At 32.6% G+C, this 15310-nt stretch overlaps 1 protein-coding gene across 1 annotated transcript in view; it reads left to right on the top strand.

The window, feature by feature from the left end:
* The window catches only part of LOC137817358 (uncharacterized), a 51590-nt gene extending 42344 nt beyond the window's left edge, over positions 1–9246 (top strand). The window contains exon 4 of the mRNA XM_090302729.1: positions 1258–9246. Within this exon, the coding sequence (XP_090158855.1) occupies positions 1940–3550 (1611 nt within the window). The 5' untranslated portion in view covers positions 1258–1939 and the 3' untranslated portion in view covers positions 3551–9246. The remainder of the gene's footprint in view (positions 1–1257) is intronic.
* The last annotated feature ends 6064 nt before the right edge of the window (positions 9247–15310 follow it).

Genomic DNA, 15310 nt, shown 5'->3' with positions numbered 1-15310 from the left:
AGGAACAAAGATGAATATAGTAGCTAAGAAAAAGAAACTAGTGAGTGTGAAGAAAATGAGAAAAAGAAGAAGAAAGAAATAGAAAAGCCAAGTGAAGGGTTGTTTGAAAAAGAAGAAAATGAATCTAGAAAGAATGAGGAATATCCTACAACATCCTTTACAAGCATAGTGAAAATAGAAAGAATCCTTTACAAGCATAGTGAAAAAATGGTCTCAATATGTAATAGATTATTTTGAGCATGTGCTAAGATATCACCAACAAGTGAAGGTCAAGTTATCTATAGGCATCTACAAAGATAATTTTTTATGTGAGGTAGTGCCTAAAGAAATTTGTCATGACTTATTGAGACCACCATTGCAAAGTGTTAAAATGTCCATGCTTAATGGTCGTACCAACGAGACTACCTTCACACATAAAAAAGAAATTCTTCATGAAGGAGAACTCGTGGGCCAATTTAGAGTTGATAAAAACTCTAGAGATTTTAAAAGGAAAATTCTTTTGGTCACCCATGAGGAAAGATGTTCAAAGACATTACCCTAGATGCATTTCTTATTTTAAAACTAACTCTAAGGCAATGTCTCATGAACTCTATGCTCCTTCACCTTTTGCAAGTGCTCCATGGGAAGACATAAGCATAGATTTTATATTAGAACTTCCTATGACAACAAAAGCTTTTGATTCCATTTTTATGGTAGTGGATAGGCTCTTCTTTAGAGAAGTGGTAAGACTTCATGGTTTATCTCCAAGCATAGTGTTAGATAGAGATCCAAAATTTGAAGACCATTTTTTGAGGATTCTTTTGGAAAAACTTGGAACTAAGTTGAACTCTTCAAATTCTTATCATCCTCAAACGAATGGTCAAAATGAAGTTGAAAATATAGCTCTTTCTATTATGCCTAGAGTAATCATGAGAGACAAACACAACTCTAGGGATGAGTATGCATACAATAGAGTAGTTCACAAGACTACTAATATTTCTCCATTTAAAGTTGTATATGGGTTTAATCCTCTTTCTCCTTTAGACTTGTTACCACTTCCTAATCCACAAGAATTTGTGCCTAAGGAAAGAGTAACAAAAACTGAATTTGTTAAAAAAAATGCATGAGGGGATTAAAGAACAAATACAACAACAAACAGAGAAATATCATAAGTTGCCAAAAACAATAGAAAAACAAGAAGAATGACAACTTAATAAGACTGATTTTTATACAACTGCTCAAACTAACTCATTTGCTTTGTTTTGATGACTCCCAAAGATGGACATTTGATCTTGGAGGACGAGCCTAGTTTTCAAAACAGGAATAAGGCTGTTGTTCGAGATCAAACCTGTAAATCTGAGGACAGATCAACTCAAGAAGAAGGCGATGATGGAAACCATCTAACCACATACATCCACATAATGATGATGAAGAAGAAGTATTGGATTTGAGGACAAATCCTTTTCAAGAGGGAGGGGATGATGGAAGAAGTATTGGATCTTGTTCATGTTGTCTTGTTGTTTTTACATTTTTAATTTGATTTAGATGCTATTCTAAGCATTTCAATCGGTAGAAATTGTTCAATTTGTTCTTGAACACCTTATTTTCAATTTTTGTGTAGGAATCTATGGTGAATTGTGTTGCTGTTTTGATTTTAGGTTACTTGAGTCTTGTTTGAATTTTTGTTCGGTTCATATGATGTTCTTGAGTCATTTTATTTTCTGAATCTATATGTTTTGTCTAGTCATGTAATCCCAAAGAATGTCAACAAATCTTAGTAGTACTTTTCTTGATTCATTTGTTTCTTGTTTTGATTTGAGTGTTTAATTTGAATTCTGAATTTATTTGTTCCTTTGGTGCATTTTTCCTTTGGTCTGAATCATGAAGGTACTTTTCCATCACTAACCTTAGGGGAGCCTTGAGATGTCGCCATATTCCCTCACTTTACAATAGGAAGTTAATGGACAAGCTCCAAAGACTTCATCAAAGAAATAAGAGTGTAGAAGAATATTGGCAAAAGATGATGTCATATATTAAGAGGGCAAGGATTAATGAAGCAAAGCATACCACCATATCTAGGTTTTTAAGTGGTCTCAAACTTGAGATAAGAAACAAAGTTGAACTTTTACCTTATAGAGATTTAAATGACTTGATTCAACTTAGCATTAAAGTTGAAAAACAAATTTTGAGAAAACAATCAAGTCGAAAACAAAGTTCATACTATGTATCTTATGACAAGGATGAGTTCCATAGAGGGGAAGAACATATAAAAGAAACATCTCTCGAACTTTCCCAAAACCTATCAAAGCATATCTCACACACTCAAGCTAGAAAAATTCCATGTTTTACATACCTTGGTAATGATCAATTAGCATCTCAATGTCCCAATGAAAGATCTATGATCTTAAGGGACAAAGATAAGAATAGTAGCCAAGAAAAAGAAACTAGTGAGACTGATGAAAATGTAAAAATAGAAAATCAAGAGAAAACTCTTGGGAAGCAAAAGGCGTGGGAGAAGAGTGTTCCTTTCCACAAAGTCATTCAACAAGAAGGAAAAGTTGAAAATACCTTTGAAAATATGTTTCTTATTGAACAACCTCAAAGTCTTACCTTTTGTAAAGGAACACATGCAAGATTATTAGTAGATTATTTTGATTATGTGAAGGTCAAGTTATCTATAGGCATCTACAAAGATAATTTTTTACGTGAGGTAGTGCCTAAAGAAACTTGTCATGTCTTATTGAGACAACCATTGCAAAATGTTAAAATTTCCATGATCAATGGTCGTATCAACGAGACTACCTTCACATATAAAAGAGAAATTTTTCGTGAAGGAGAACTCATGGGCCAAATTAGAGTTGATAAAACTCTAGAGCTTTTAAAAGGAAAATTTTTTTGGTCACCCATGAGAAAAGATGTTCAAAGACATTACCCTAGATACATTTCTTGTTTTAAAAATACATCTAAGGCAATGTCTCATGAACTCTATACTCATTTACCTTTTGCAAATGACCCATGGGAAGACATAAGCCTAGATTTTATATTAGAGCTTCCTAGGAAAGCAAAAGGTTTTGATTCCATTTTTATGGATATGGATAAACTCTTCTTTAGAGAAGTGATAAGTCTTCATAGTTTATCTCAAAGCATAGTATTGAAAAGAGCTCCAAAATTTGAAAACCATTTTTTGAGGATACTTTTAGAAAAACTTGGAACTAAGTTGTACTCCTCAAATTCTTATCATCCTCAAAAGAATGGTCAAAATGAAATTGAAAACATAGCTCTTTCTACTATGCCTAGAGTAATCATAAAAGGCAAACACAACTCTAGAGATAAGCATGCATACAATAAAGTAGTTCACAAAACTACTTATATTTCTACATTTGAGGTTGTATGTGGGCTTAGTCCTCTTTCTCTTTTTGAGTTGTTACCATTTCCTAAAGGATTTGTGCCTAAGGAAAAAGTAACAAAAATTGAAAATTTTAAAATGCATAAGAGGACTAGAGAACACATACAACGACCAAAAGAGAAATATTGTAAAAAGTTTCCAAAAACAAAAATGGCAATTTCATAAAATTGATTTTTATATAACTGCTTGAACTAACTCATTTGCTTTATTTGATAATTCCCCTAGATGAACGTTTGACACGAGAGGACAAGCACAGTTGAAGAAGCAAAAGGCTGCTATCCGAGATCAAATTTGTAGATCTGAGGATAGATCTTCTCAAGAAGGAGGAGATGATGGACACCATCCAGCCACATCCATCCCCCTAGCCATGAAGAAGAAGAAGCAATGGATTTGAGGACAAATCCTTTTCAAGAGGAAGGGGATGATGGAAGAGGCCCCAACACCAATCCATGGAAAGGCCACCTAAATATCAAAATGAGGCAACCACTAGAGTTATGGTCAAAGAGGGGCCAAGAGGACATATTCTTCATGCCATAAACTCTAGTAAAGAATAGTTTTTACATTTTTTGTGAAAATTAACATAGTTTAATTCTTTTTGTATTTTTGTTGAAACATGCAAAGTGGTACCTAAGGAGCTAACCTAAGTTTAATTAGAATTTCCTAAATTCTAATTAAACTTAGGACTGGCCCAATTTGACCCTAGATGAGCGTAAGTTCTAGATGAATTAGCACATGGAAGCATTCTAGAATCTTACCTCACATGGGCTGAAAATAGGCGTCACTTTTCACATGTGCCAACACTTTGAATTTGACTCTCATTTCATTTGTATTTGGCTCTTCCAATTCCAGCCCTCCAAGCCTATATAAGGAGGTTCTTGGTTCATGTTTTCACAAGATTATTTTGAGTAATGAAATGCTGCAAAAATGTGCCATTCTTACTCCCTTGCCTAAAATCTCTTAGGATTTCGGTCTTAATCTTCAAACCTTTCACCTACAAAGAGAGTTGGCTGAACCTCTCTCACTCTCCTACTTCTCATGCACCTTCAAGGCTACCACAACTCTTAGAAGAGCCTTGTTCCACCAACAATCCATTGAAGCTTCCGCAAATTCCACCACAAAAACTACAAGATCAAGAGCTCAAAGTCATCATTTTAGGTACCAATCTTCATTTTACCAAAATTACAAAAGAAATATTCTATGCTAATTTGGACAAGAATTAAAGTGCTACTCTACACTAGAGTTTATGGCATGTAAAATGCGTCCTCTTGGATCCTCTTGACCATAACTCTAGGGGTTGACTCCATTTGACTTGTTAGTGGCCTTTCAATAGAGTTGGTGCTGGAGCCTCTTCCATCATCCCCTCCCTCTTGAAAAGGATTTGTCCTCAAATCCAAGGCTTCGTCCTCGTCATTAGTAGGGGAATGTATGTGGCTGGATGGTGTCCATCATCTCCTCCTCAGATCTACAGGCTCGATCTAGAATAGCAGCCTTTTTCTTGCTTTGACAACTATGCTCGTCCTCCCGGATCAAATGTCCATCTATGGGAATCATCAAACAAAGCAAATGTGTTAGTTTGAGCAGTTGTATAAAAATAAATTTTATTAAGTTGCCATTCCTCTTGTTTTTCTATTGTTTTTGGCAACTTTTCACAAGATTTCTTTAAAGAAAAGTACAAAATTTTCTTTTCTAAGTGTTTCCTCTTTTGTTCTAAATTTTTGTTATTAACCTCTTTAGGAATTTTTCTATGTGTTCCTTTTAAAAGGCTTGAAGGTTGTTCAACAAGAATCATATTTTCAAATGTGTTTTAAGTTCTTTCTTCTTGTTGAATGACCTTGTGGGAAGAAACACTCTTCTCCCACGTCTTTGGCTCCCTAAGGCCTTTTTGTTTTTCTAATATTTTTTTTTCTCTTCATCTTTCTTTTGTTTCATTTGTACTTGATCTTTTCCCACTTGTGAATGTGATAAAGGATTAAGTATAAACTTCTTTTCGTTATGGGTGAAGGTAATCTCGTTGGTTAGACCATTGTGCATAGTTTTCTTATCAAATTGCCAAGGTCTACCCAATAAGATGTGACAAGCTTCCATAGGAACTACATCACATAAAATGTTACCCACAGAAAACTCGATTTTCACTTGCTTGTCTACAATTAGTTCCCCATCTTCATTGATCCATTGAAGTTTGTAAGGTTTTGGATGAGGGACTAATTGTAGATTTAGCTTTTCAACCATCCTAGCGCTATAGTAATTGCAGCAAGAACCACTATCCACAATGAGAGAACATATGTTTTCGAAAACTTTGCATCTTGTATGAAAGATGTTCTCTTTTTGTGTTTCTAGGTTCACGCTAGTTTGGTTACTGAGGGTTCTTCTAATCATCATTAATTCCCCCTCACATTGATATACTCTCTCATTGTTCTCCTCTTCTTTCCCACTAGGTGCATGATCACAACTACTATACTCATCTACCCCTCTTAAAAACAAAGTTCTTTGATTTGGGCATTGAGCTTGTACATGACCTCTTCCATAACATTTAAATCACTTGACATCCCTAGCGCTGATAGGTGGAGTGAGCATATCTTTTCCTACACTATTGGGAGTTTCTCTTGGTTTTTCCTTAGGTACACTTTATTCTTGGATAAGAACTAGGGTATGAACCTTCCCTATGACTTGAAGTTTTCCTCAAATTTTGTTGTTCAACCTTGATACATAATTGAATTAAATCATTCAAGTCTTGGTAAGGTAAGAGTTCAACTCTATCTCTAATCTCAAGATTAAGCCCACTTAAGAATCTTGCTATGGTAGTGGATTCGGATTCCCTAATGGAGGCTCTCACCATGTATAGTTCCATTTTCTGTCTATATTCCTCTACACTCATGGACTTTTGTTGGAGTCTTTAAAGCTTATCCATTAACTCCCTATTGTAATATGAAGGAATATGGCGGCGTCTTAAGGCTCCCTAAGATCATTCCAGTATTCTATGGGAGGATTCTTATGAAGACGCCTATCTCTCTCAAGGTTCGTCCACCAATACATAGCATTGCCTTGAAAACTTTGAGTGGCTAAGGGTACTTTGTTTTCTTCACTCACTTTGTGACAAGCAAACAATTGTTCTACTTTCATCTTCCAATCTAGATAGATCTCTACATTTTCTTTGCCATGGAAATGAGGTAGATCTACCCTAACCTCTCTTGGGCTTTCTTTCTTTTCCTTTCTAACTCTCCTAGGGGGTGGTTGGTAGTATTCATTGAATTGAAGACTTTGTTCCCCATATGACTCATTGCCCCTAAAGCTAGATGCATGTGAACTTTTTTTGGATTTGGTGTATTCATCTCTTTCTTTAACCACTTTCAACTCATCTTGCATCAAAGCAAATTGAGCATCCTTTTCTTTAAGTTGGGCCTCATGTTGCAATTGTCTATATGAAAGTGCTTGAACATCTTGTGCAATTTTTTCCAAAAGAGATTTAAGGATTGTAACCTCACTTTCAATAGAATTACGAGATGGAGAAGACATGGCTAAAGTTTTGTGTTATAAGTAATTTACCCCAAAAAAGATAAGGATAGAAATGAAGATAGTTTTCCAGGAAAGAGAGGTGGATCACTAGGATCTCTTAAGTACCAAGTTTTTCCTTGCCAAAATCTATCCCTCAAGACTTGTCACAAACCTTTTTCTAAGTAATTTACTTAGATCACAAGTTGGAATGAAAAACACAATTTTTATGCAAAGAAAACAATTCAAAGCAATTAGCAATACAAAACAAGTAATTAAAGCAAAACAAGTAACTAAGCACAATTAAAGATTACTTAACTAAAAAGCTTTAAAACTAGACGAATCCTTAGGTGAGGCTTCTAGACACTTAGAGCCATTGAAGATACACTCACCGCCTAATACGTAATTATTTCACTAATTAATCAAAGTTGAATGTAATTACAATTCAAAGGAAATACAATAGAACTTGAATTACAAAAGTAAAACTCATATTTCCTATACTATGCACTCCTTTGCTTTTGGTACTCTTTCTTGTTGTGTTCCACACTTTGTATGTTTTTGTAATCTTATTTGCTGCAGCCCTTTGCCTTAACCTCTTAAGGTTAGTCGATTTAAATCTTCAAAACAGTACCTATTAAGTAGGGATGGATTCACCACAATGGTTAATTCCAAACTTAACAAGCACCACTTCGAAATTCTTTCACCAACAATTAGAGGTCAATAAATTTAATGCAAAGAACAATTCAATTTAAAAAATAGGACAACAGCAAAGGAGTAGTTTGTATTACACAACTTGAAAGAGTGTTGAATGAATTTGACAAGCAATCAAATAAGGCACTCAATAAAAGGTGGCACACAGATGGAACCTAAGGAATGGCACTAGAATTGATTAAAAAAAACCAAAACAGTACTACTGGAAATTTTAGGCACAAAATGCGTGACTTAGAAAATTTATGCTGAGCTGGATATTTGAAATTTTAACCACAAAAATTTCACGATCTTAGCAAAATGTTGGCGCTGGAATTACACCAAAACAATGCACCAATTAATTGTGATAAATTTTTCAAATATGTTATCAAATTACCGTCTCTGTTCGCGTCAGGATGTACACTTTTTCATTTGATTTATCATTGTTTTTCTATTTTTTATTTTGACTTGATTCTTGTTTTTCTTGGTTTTCTAACACATCAATCTGTGTAAATCCATAATTTCACAATTTTTCTTCAACAGATTTTAATTTGATAAGTAAAAACAGCCAGAACAGAATTAAAACAGAGTGATCCTAATCCTGGAATTAAAAACAGTTTGAAGAAACTTCAAGAACACAATGGAATTTATGTATAAGAATTTATATGGATCTAACACACAAATATGAACTCAAATCTAAAAGGAAAAAGCACCAAAGGATCAAACAATTTCAGATTAAAACTGGACTCAAAGTAAATCAAGCAACCAAAATTATAAAAAACACTACATTGAATTGATAACAATTTAGGAGAAACATGACTTGACAAAAACAATTGGATTCAAAAATCAAAATGATTCAAATCAACACAATATGAACCGATTAAAATTGCAATAAAGACTCAAATAAACCAAAAACAGAACAACAACACAAATCTATATGGAATCCTAAACAAATCTGAAAATTAGAAGCTCAAGAACAATTTGAACACTGCACCGATTGGATTTCTCCAAACAGCACCTAAATCAATTTAAAATTTAAAAAACAGCAAGACAATATGGAAAACTTAAAGAACAACACGGAATGAGGATGAACGCAAAAATAAATATGAAATAAGGCACGTTATCTAATCACCATTTTCTTTTGAGTTCACACTTTTCCTCATTTTTCTTTTCCATCTTTTCATGATTTTCAACATGAATTTTTCTTTTTCTCATTTTTTTTTTCATTAATAGGTATAGATTATTCCTATTTTCAACTTTTTGAGCTTTCAATATTTAGAACCAACCATTCCCTTTTCTATATATATTGTATTTATGTTTTCTTTCCTTGAACATGCTAAAAGGTAGGAAAATATATCATCAAAGGTTAGGGTGCAATAATAACAAAAATTCTTAGCACAAAGGGGATATATAAAAAAGTGGAATTCTAATAAAATAAAGGTTGGTTATTTGGCCCTGGGTTCCTAATTAACGCAAATGCCTCAATCACCTTCATCCTATTTTATGATGTAACAAAAAATAAAAATTAAGCAACCACAACTGTCAATTCATGAGTAAAACTCTCAAAACTGTTTAAGGTTCACACACTCACTTGGTTTAATTGGTCTCATTTCTTTTTTGTTTTGTCATTCTCTATTCTAATCAATCATCCTGTTAAATTTTCATGTATCACAATTTCAACTACATTTGAATAGGGATTCAATCATATTTTCTTTTCTAACATGTGTCTAATTCATCTCACTATTTAATATTTAAACACAATTTTTTTCCCACAAATTAATATTCCAGTTATTTTTTATTTGAGAAAAATAAACTAGAAAATAACTTAATTAAAATTAACAATAATTCAAGAAAAGAATAAAACTAGCAACTAGCAAATAAACAAAAAAAATATTCCAAAACCCAATACAAATAGACAAGTAACCAACAAATGCTAACAAAATAAATAAGAAAAAAATAAAATAAAATAAAATAAAAATTGAAAAGAAATAACCATATTAGTTGTCCCTTAAAAAGTCATCCAGCTCTGTGTTAAATTCATCATCTACACCAGCCGTAGATTGTCCTGCTTCATTAGTTGGATCTGTTCCCCCAGAATAATAGTACATGTACCTAGGCCAAGATATAAAAGCTACAAACTGATTAAAAGGCATGTAGGGATTGGTTGCCTTTGAAAATTTTATTTATTTATTTATTTTTAGAAATTTTTTCTCGTTTAAGTGAGAATTTGCTCGTCTGGGCGAGAATTCCTGCAAGAAAACATGATGTTTTGAAAGATAAAAGCAAAATAAAGATAAAATATCAACATAAACTTAAATTTGTAATGGGTTGCCTCCCAGTAAGCGCTCATTTAACGTCCTATAGCTTGACGCCTGTGTCTTTAGAGGTCATTTAAAAGGATTACCGTAGTGAGGTTTTCCCGTTCATTACCCAAGTAGGGCTTTACCCTTTAACCATTTACAATCAAGCTTCTATGTGATATTGGGTCTTCTAACTCTATTGCTCCATAAAGATTTACCTCTTTCACAACATAAGGGCCTGACCATTTAGATTTTAACTTCCCAGGAAAAAGTCTCAATCTAGAATTGAGTAAAAGCATAGATTGACCAGGGTGAAAATTTCTTTCCACAATCTTCTTGTCAAGATGTTTCTTTGTGTGTTCTTTATAAAGTTTTGAAGAACTGTATGCATTTCATCTCATCTCTTCAAGTTCTTGGATTTGAAGTTTTCTCTTTTCCCCGGCTACTTTAGCATTTAAATTTAGTGTCTTTAATGCCCAATATGCTTTGTACTCCAATTCCACCGGAAGATGGCAAACTTTCCAATAAATTAGCAGAAATGGACAAAGGGCAGTAGGAGTTTCATATGCAGTCCTATATGCCCACAGAGCTTCATCAAGCTTGATTGAGCAATTTTTCCTTGATGCAACCACCATTTTCTATAATATTTTCTTTATTTCTCTATTAGAAACTTCTGCTTGCTCATTTGTTTGTGGGTAAACTGATGCCACCTTATGACTAACCCCATAATGCTCTAACACTTTCTTTAACTGAGTATTACAAAAATGAGACCCACCATCACTTATCAATACTCTTGGAGTGCCAAACCTACAAAAAATATTTCTTTTAAGAAATTTAATGATTGTCTTGGAATCTGCATGCTGTGATGGAATTGCTTCCACCCATCTAGAAACATACTCAATTGCCACTAATATATATTCATTTGAAAAAGAAGATGGCAAGGGCCCTATAAAATGAATGCTCCAACAATAAAAAACCTCAATTTCTTGAATATTTTGTAATGGCATCTCATGTCTTCTAGAAGTACTTTCTATTCTTTGGCACATGTCACATCTTTGTACTAAAGCATGTGTATCTTTAGTACAAACATAGTGGTCGATGCTCTTTCAAGGAGACATGTGCTCTTTTCAAAACTTGGAGCCCAAATTCTTGGATTTGACAACATAAGAGAACTTTACAAAGATGCTCCAAGGCATCCATCATCTCCTAGGAGAGCCTTGACCGTGAGCATTCATTGAGCTTCTGCAAACTCCACCAACAATTCTTCAAAGGATTAAGGCACTCTTGCATCACCCTCCTACTATGATATGGAGTTGATGTACCAACTCCAAAGAATCCAATAAAAGAACATGATTGTAAAGGAATATAGAGGCAGAAAATGGAGTTACTTTTAATGAGGATAGGAATAAGAGAACAATAAGAATAACCATGGAGAGGTTCCAAGGTGACCTCAATCATGAGATCCTAGATAGAGTTGAACTTTTGTCATATAATGATTTAAATAATTTAGTTCAACTGTGTGTTAGGATAGAACCACAAATTGGAAGAAGGTCTACCACTAGGAAAGATTATCCCAACACATTCTATTCTAGGAGAGAGCTAAAGAGGGAGGGTTATTCCTCCAAATCTAAAAGTATAAAAGAGGGAGAGAGAACGAAAAAAAGAAATTGAAAAATATAATTATAGAGTCTTCTTCTAAAGAGCCTAAAACGAAAAATATTCAATGTTTCAAAAGTGTTGAAAAATGGCATTATTCTTGTAAAGGAGAGTTGTTATTGGTGAGAATGCTTCTTAAAAAGCCAACCCATTGCATTACTATAATCACAATGAGAGAATCTCTTCTTTGACTATGGTTGGCCGAGGATTATCATCCAAAGTGAGAAACGACACCAACTTTTCATAGAATTGTTGTTGTTTCCCCTATTTGAGGGTGCACTCGTTTTTGTCATCTCTTCTTCGTTGCAATTGCTCTCTACGGTTTCACCACTATTATTGGTGATCCCTTTGCTTGCGTCTCCTGCATTAGCCCTGATCAGTAATTGTCAATTGGGTATTGTTATTTTAATCATTGTTGCCATCTACTTCTCTCTTGTTGTTGTTGCTACCACCACTTGCCACCAACACCCCTCCTTCCACTTTAAAATCCAAATTGGTGTATTCTATATTCTAAAATTTTATATTTTATAAATATTGTTATGCTTGTTTTTAATTATATGCTCTTATTTGTATTTTGACTATACTGTGTTTTTTTTATTTGTGAACTCTTGAATATATTAGTAGGACAAATTAAATTTTCTTAATTTTTAGAAATTCATATTTTAGTGCGAAAAATTCAGAAAGGAAAATGTAATCTTAAAATTATGAATCTCAAAATAGTTTTTTAATTTTGTAAAGTCATGATCGTTTAGTGAGGTGAAACCAATATTTTGTAAAATATAATTACTTGTATATTGATTTGTTAAATGGGTAAATTTAGTTTATTTTATTTAACATGTGTAAATTAGTTTTATATTGTGTTGAGTAAACCTTAATTTTCAGATTTAATATAAAAATTAAAATAAATAGTTGATTTAGTAAAAAAATATTAATATATTTCATATAATAAAAAAATAATGATCTAGAGAGGTAATTTTTCTTAACATTAATTGTATTACTAGCACCCATATACTACCGCACTCGTCATTGGAGAGAAAAGGGATTGGAAGAGATGTTATCGTGTATTACTACATTTACAGAGAGAAAAGTTGGAATTGGGTGCTTGGTCATGGATAAGAATGTTGTGTTGTGGATCTTAGAGAGAACTTTTATTGGTTTTTCGTTTCAACCACTCTGGTCAATCTGAAAAGCTTCACCATTTTCTACCATATCAATTGACTCAAGTTTCACGGCATCTCAAAAAATATAAAAAAAAGTCGGGGTTCATTACTTTGGGTGTTACTATTCTGAAAGACAATTTCTTCCTCCACCATATCAATATCAATTTTGACTCCACCCTATCATTTTTCTAAAATTCCAAAATTACTCTTATTTCGAATTTGAAAATCCAAAAGGTAAATAAAATTCAAAATAGAAAAATATCCGATAAAAAATCCGGAACACAAAGTTAAAAATTCATTCTGGATAAAAATTTTCAGAATTAAAAAATGTGTTTCGGAAATTGAAATCTGGAATATTTTCGAATAAAAGGTTTTGGAAGTAATTTTTATTTACACTCTTCTTTTGTGTAAGGTTATTTTCGTCATTTAAAAAGGATATTTTTGTCATTTTCAATAGTAGATTGGGTGTATGATACGGTGGAGGGAGAAATTGCCTTCTGAAATTGCAAATCTATTGTCACAATATGAGGATGCATTTCCTGTTTCTGACTAAGCCCTTTAGTTACATTTTTATTTTTTATTTGCTTCAGTTTTGGTTCGGTTTTTCTTTTCGGGCCCCTCCCTCCGCTATATCCACCCCCAACAATTTCATACCACCTGTTTTTATATTCACACCTACAATTCTGTTTTCCTTTTTTTAAATAAAAGGATTTAGGCCCATTTGGCTGACCCATAATATTTCCTATTTGCCAACGTTTTTTATGTCGGCACTATGTCCTTTAGAAGACTGTTTCTTCCTGCACCTCGATATCTTCTTCTGCAACCTCCATACACAACATGAAAATACATTTTTGTCCTTCTTGTGTCACGCCCCTAGAGTAGTTTCCGGATTATGTAATTTGGAAACTCATTTGAAAAAAGATTTCCAGATTACATAATCCGGAAGTTAAATAAGACTTCTGGATTATGTAATCTGGAGAATAATCATGCATCTGAAAGATGGCTTCCAGATTATGTAATCCTGTAGCTAATTACAAATTTGAAAAATGACTTTCGGATTACGTAATCTGGAATATTATAAAGGGGCATTTTTGGAAATTTGAAAAATTATGGACGTGAGAGAAGAAGGTATGGAGGTGCAGGAAGAAACAGTCCCTTTTGAAAAGGATGGACCCGTTCATTCAGCCCATCATTAATATTATTTGCAGCTCTGCTTTTTATACATGCACCACCAGTTTTTCTAATCCGGGCTCATTCATTCCCCCCAACATTTTATTATTTGCAGCCCGATTTTTCTATATGCATCATATTGTTTGGAAGAGTGGGCTTATTCTTCTGGCAGAACATGTTTACTATTAGCCACTCCTATTATTATTTGGCAATTTCTCCCTCCACCATATCAATTTCAGCATGCACCCAATCAGCTCTAGAAAATGACAAAAATACTCCTCCTAAATGACGAAAATAACCTTACACAAAAATGGGAAAATTTATTTTTGAATCTTTTATGTGAAATATTTTAGATTTCAATTTTCGGAACATATTTTTGAATTCTGAAATTTTTTATCCGGAATGTATTTTTAGTTTTGTGTTCAGAATTTTTTTCCAGCATGTATTTTTTTATTTCTCAATTACAATTATTATTTTGGATTTTTTAATTTGGAATAAGGGTAGTTTTGGAAATTTAAAAAATTTATATGGTGAAGGTTAAAATTGATATGTTGCAGGAGGGTAGTTTTGGAAATTTAAAAAATTGATATGTTGCAGGAGGGTAGTTTTGGAAATTTAAAAAATTGATATGGTGAAGGTTAAAATTGATATGGTGCAGGAAGAATTTGCCTTATTATTTATACACCTACAAGCTTTTATTTTCTTTAAGAAGCTTGGGCTAGTTCGTTTGGCCCAATTTTTCTGCTATTTGCACCTTTTTTTATACACAATCACCAATGATATTTTGAAAAGTAAAATAAAATTGAGTACAAATATATTTTTGACGCTACCAAATAAATTTTAGATATTTGTATATTTAATACTATGAGTATTTCTATGATCATATCACTTTTATATTCTTTTTGAAAAAATTAAAAACAAGTTTTCTTTTAAATAGATTCACGTAAACAATTTATAGTATCAATGTATACTTACACTATCTCCACTTAATGTGTGATTCGTAAGAACAGCATAGTCACTCCACTATCTTATATTTAAATTAACGTGAATTATAAAAAATTAAAATCTTAAAAAATATAAAATTAAAAAATTAAAAAGTATCAACATAAACATATTTTTTTATTATTAAAACTATGTGATCACTATTTTTTCATTATGGGTTCAAATGGGTAGGAGAAATATCAATTCTTTTTGGATTCACTTAAAAAAAACTTAGTTTCAACGGGGAAAACCAGCTCGCAATGAAACAAACTTCATTTTTTTGAAAAATATCTGACTTTTACAATTATGTTAAACCCTGATATTCCATTTATGAATGATAATAAGTAGGAGTAAAACTAATCATTGTTGGATCTAAATAAAAAATTTCAAAAGTATTATTAACATTTTTTTTTCTATTTTCAAGAAAAAATAAATACTTTAAATCCATTTTTGCAATTTTTTTTATTTATATTTTTCTAAAA

This window comes from Phaseolus vulgaris, chromosome 5 (genome assembly GCF_051622355.1).
Source record: "Phaseolus vulgaris cultivar YP4 chromosome 5, ASM5162235v1, whole genome shotgun sequence".
NCBI lineage: Eukaryota > Viridiplantae > Streptophyta > Magnoliopsida > Fabales > Fabaceae > Phaseolus > Phaseolus vulgaris.
This window is presented reverse-complemented; position numbering and strand designations above follow the sequence as displayed.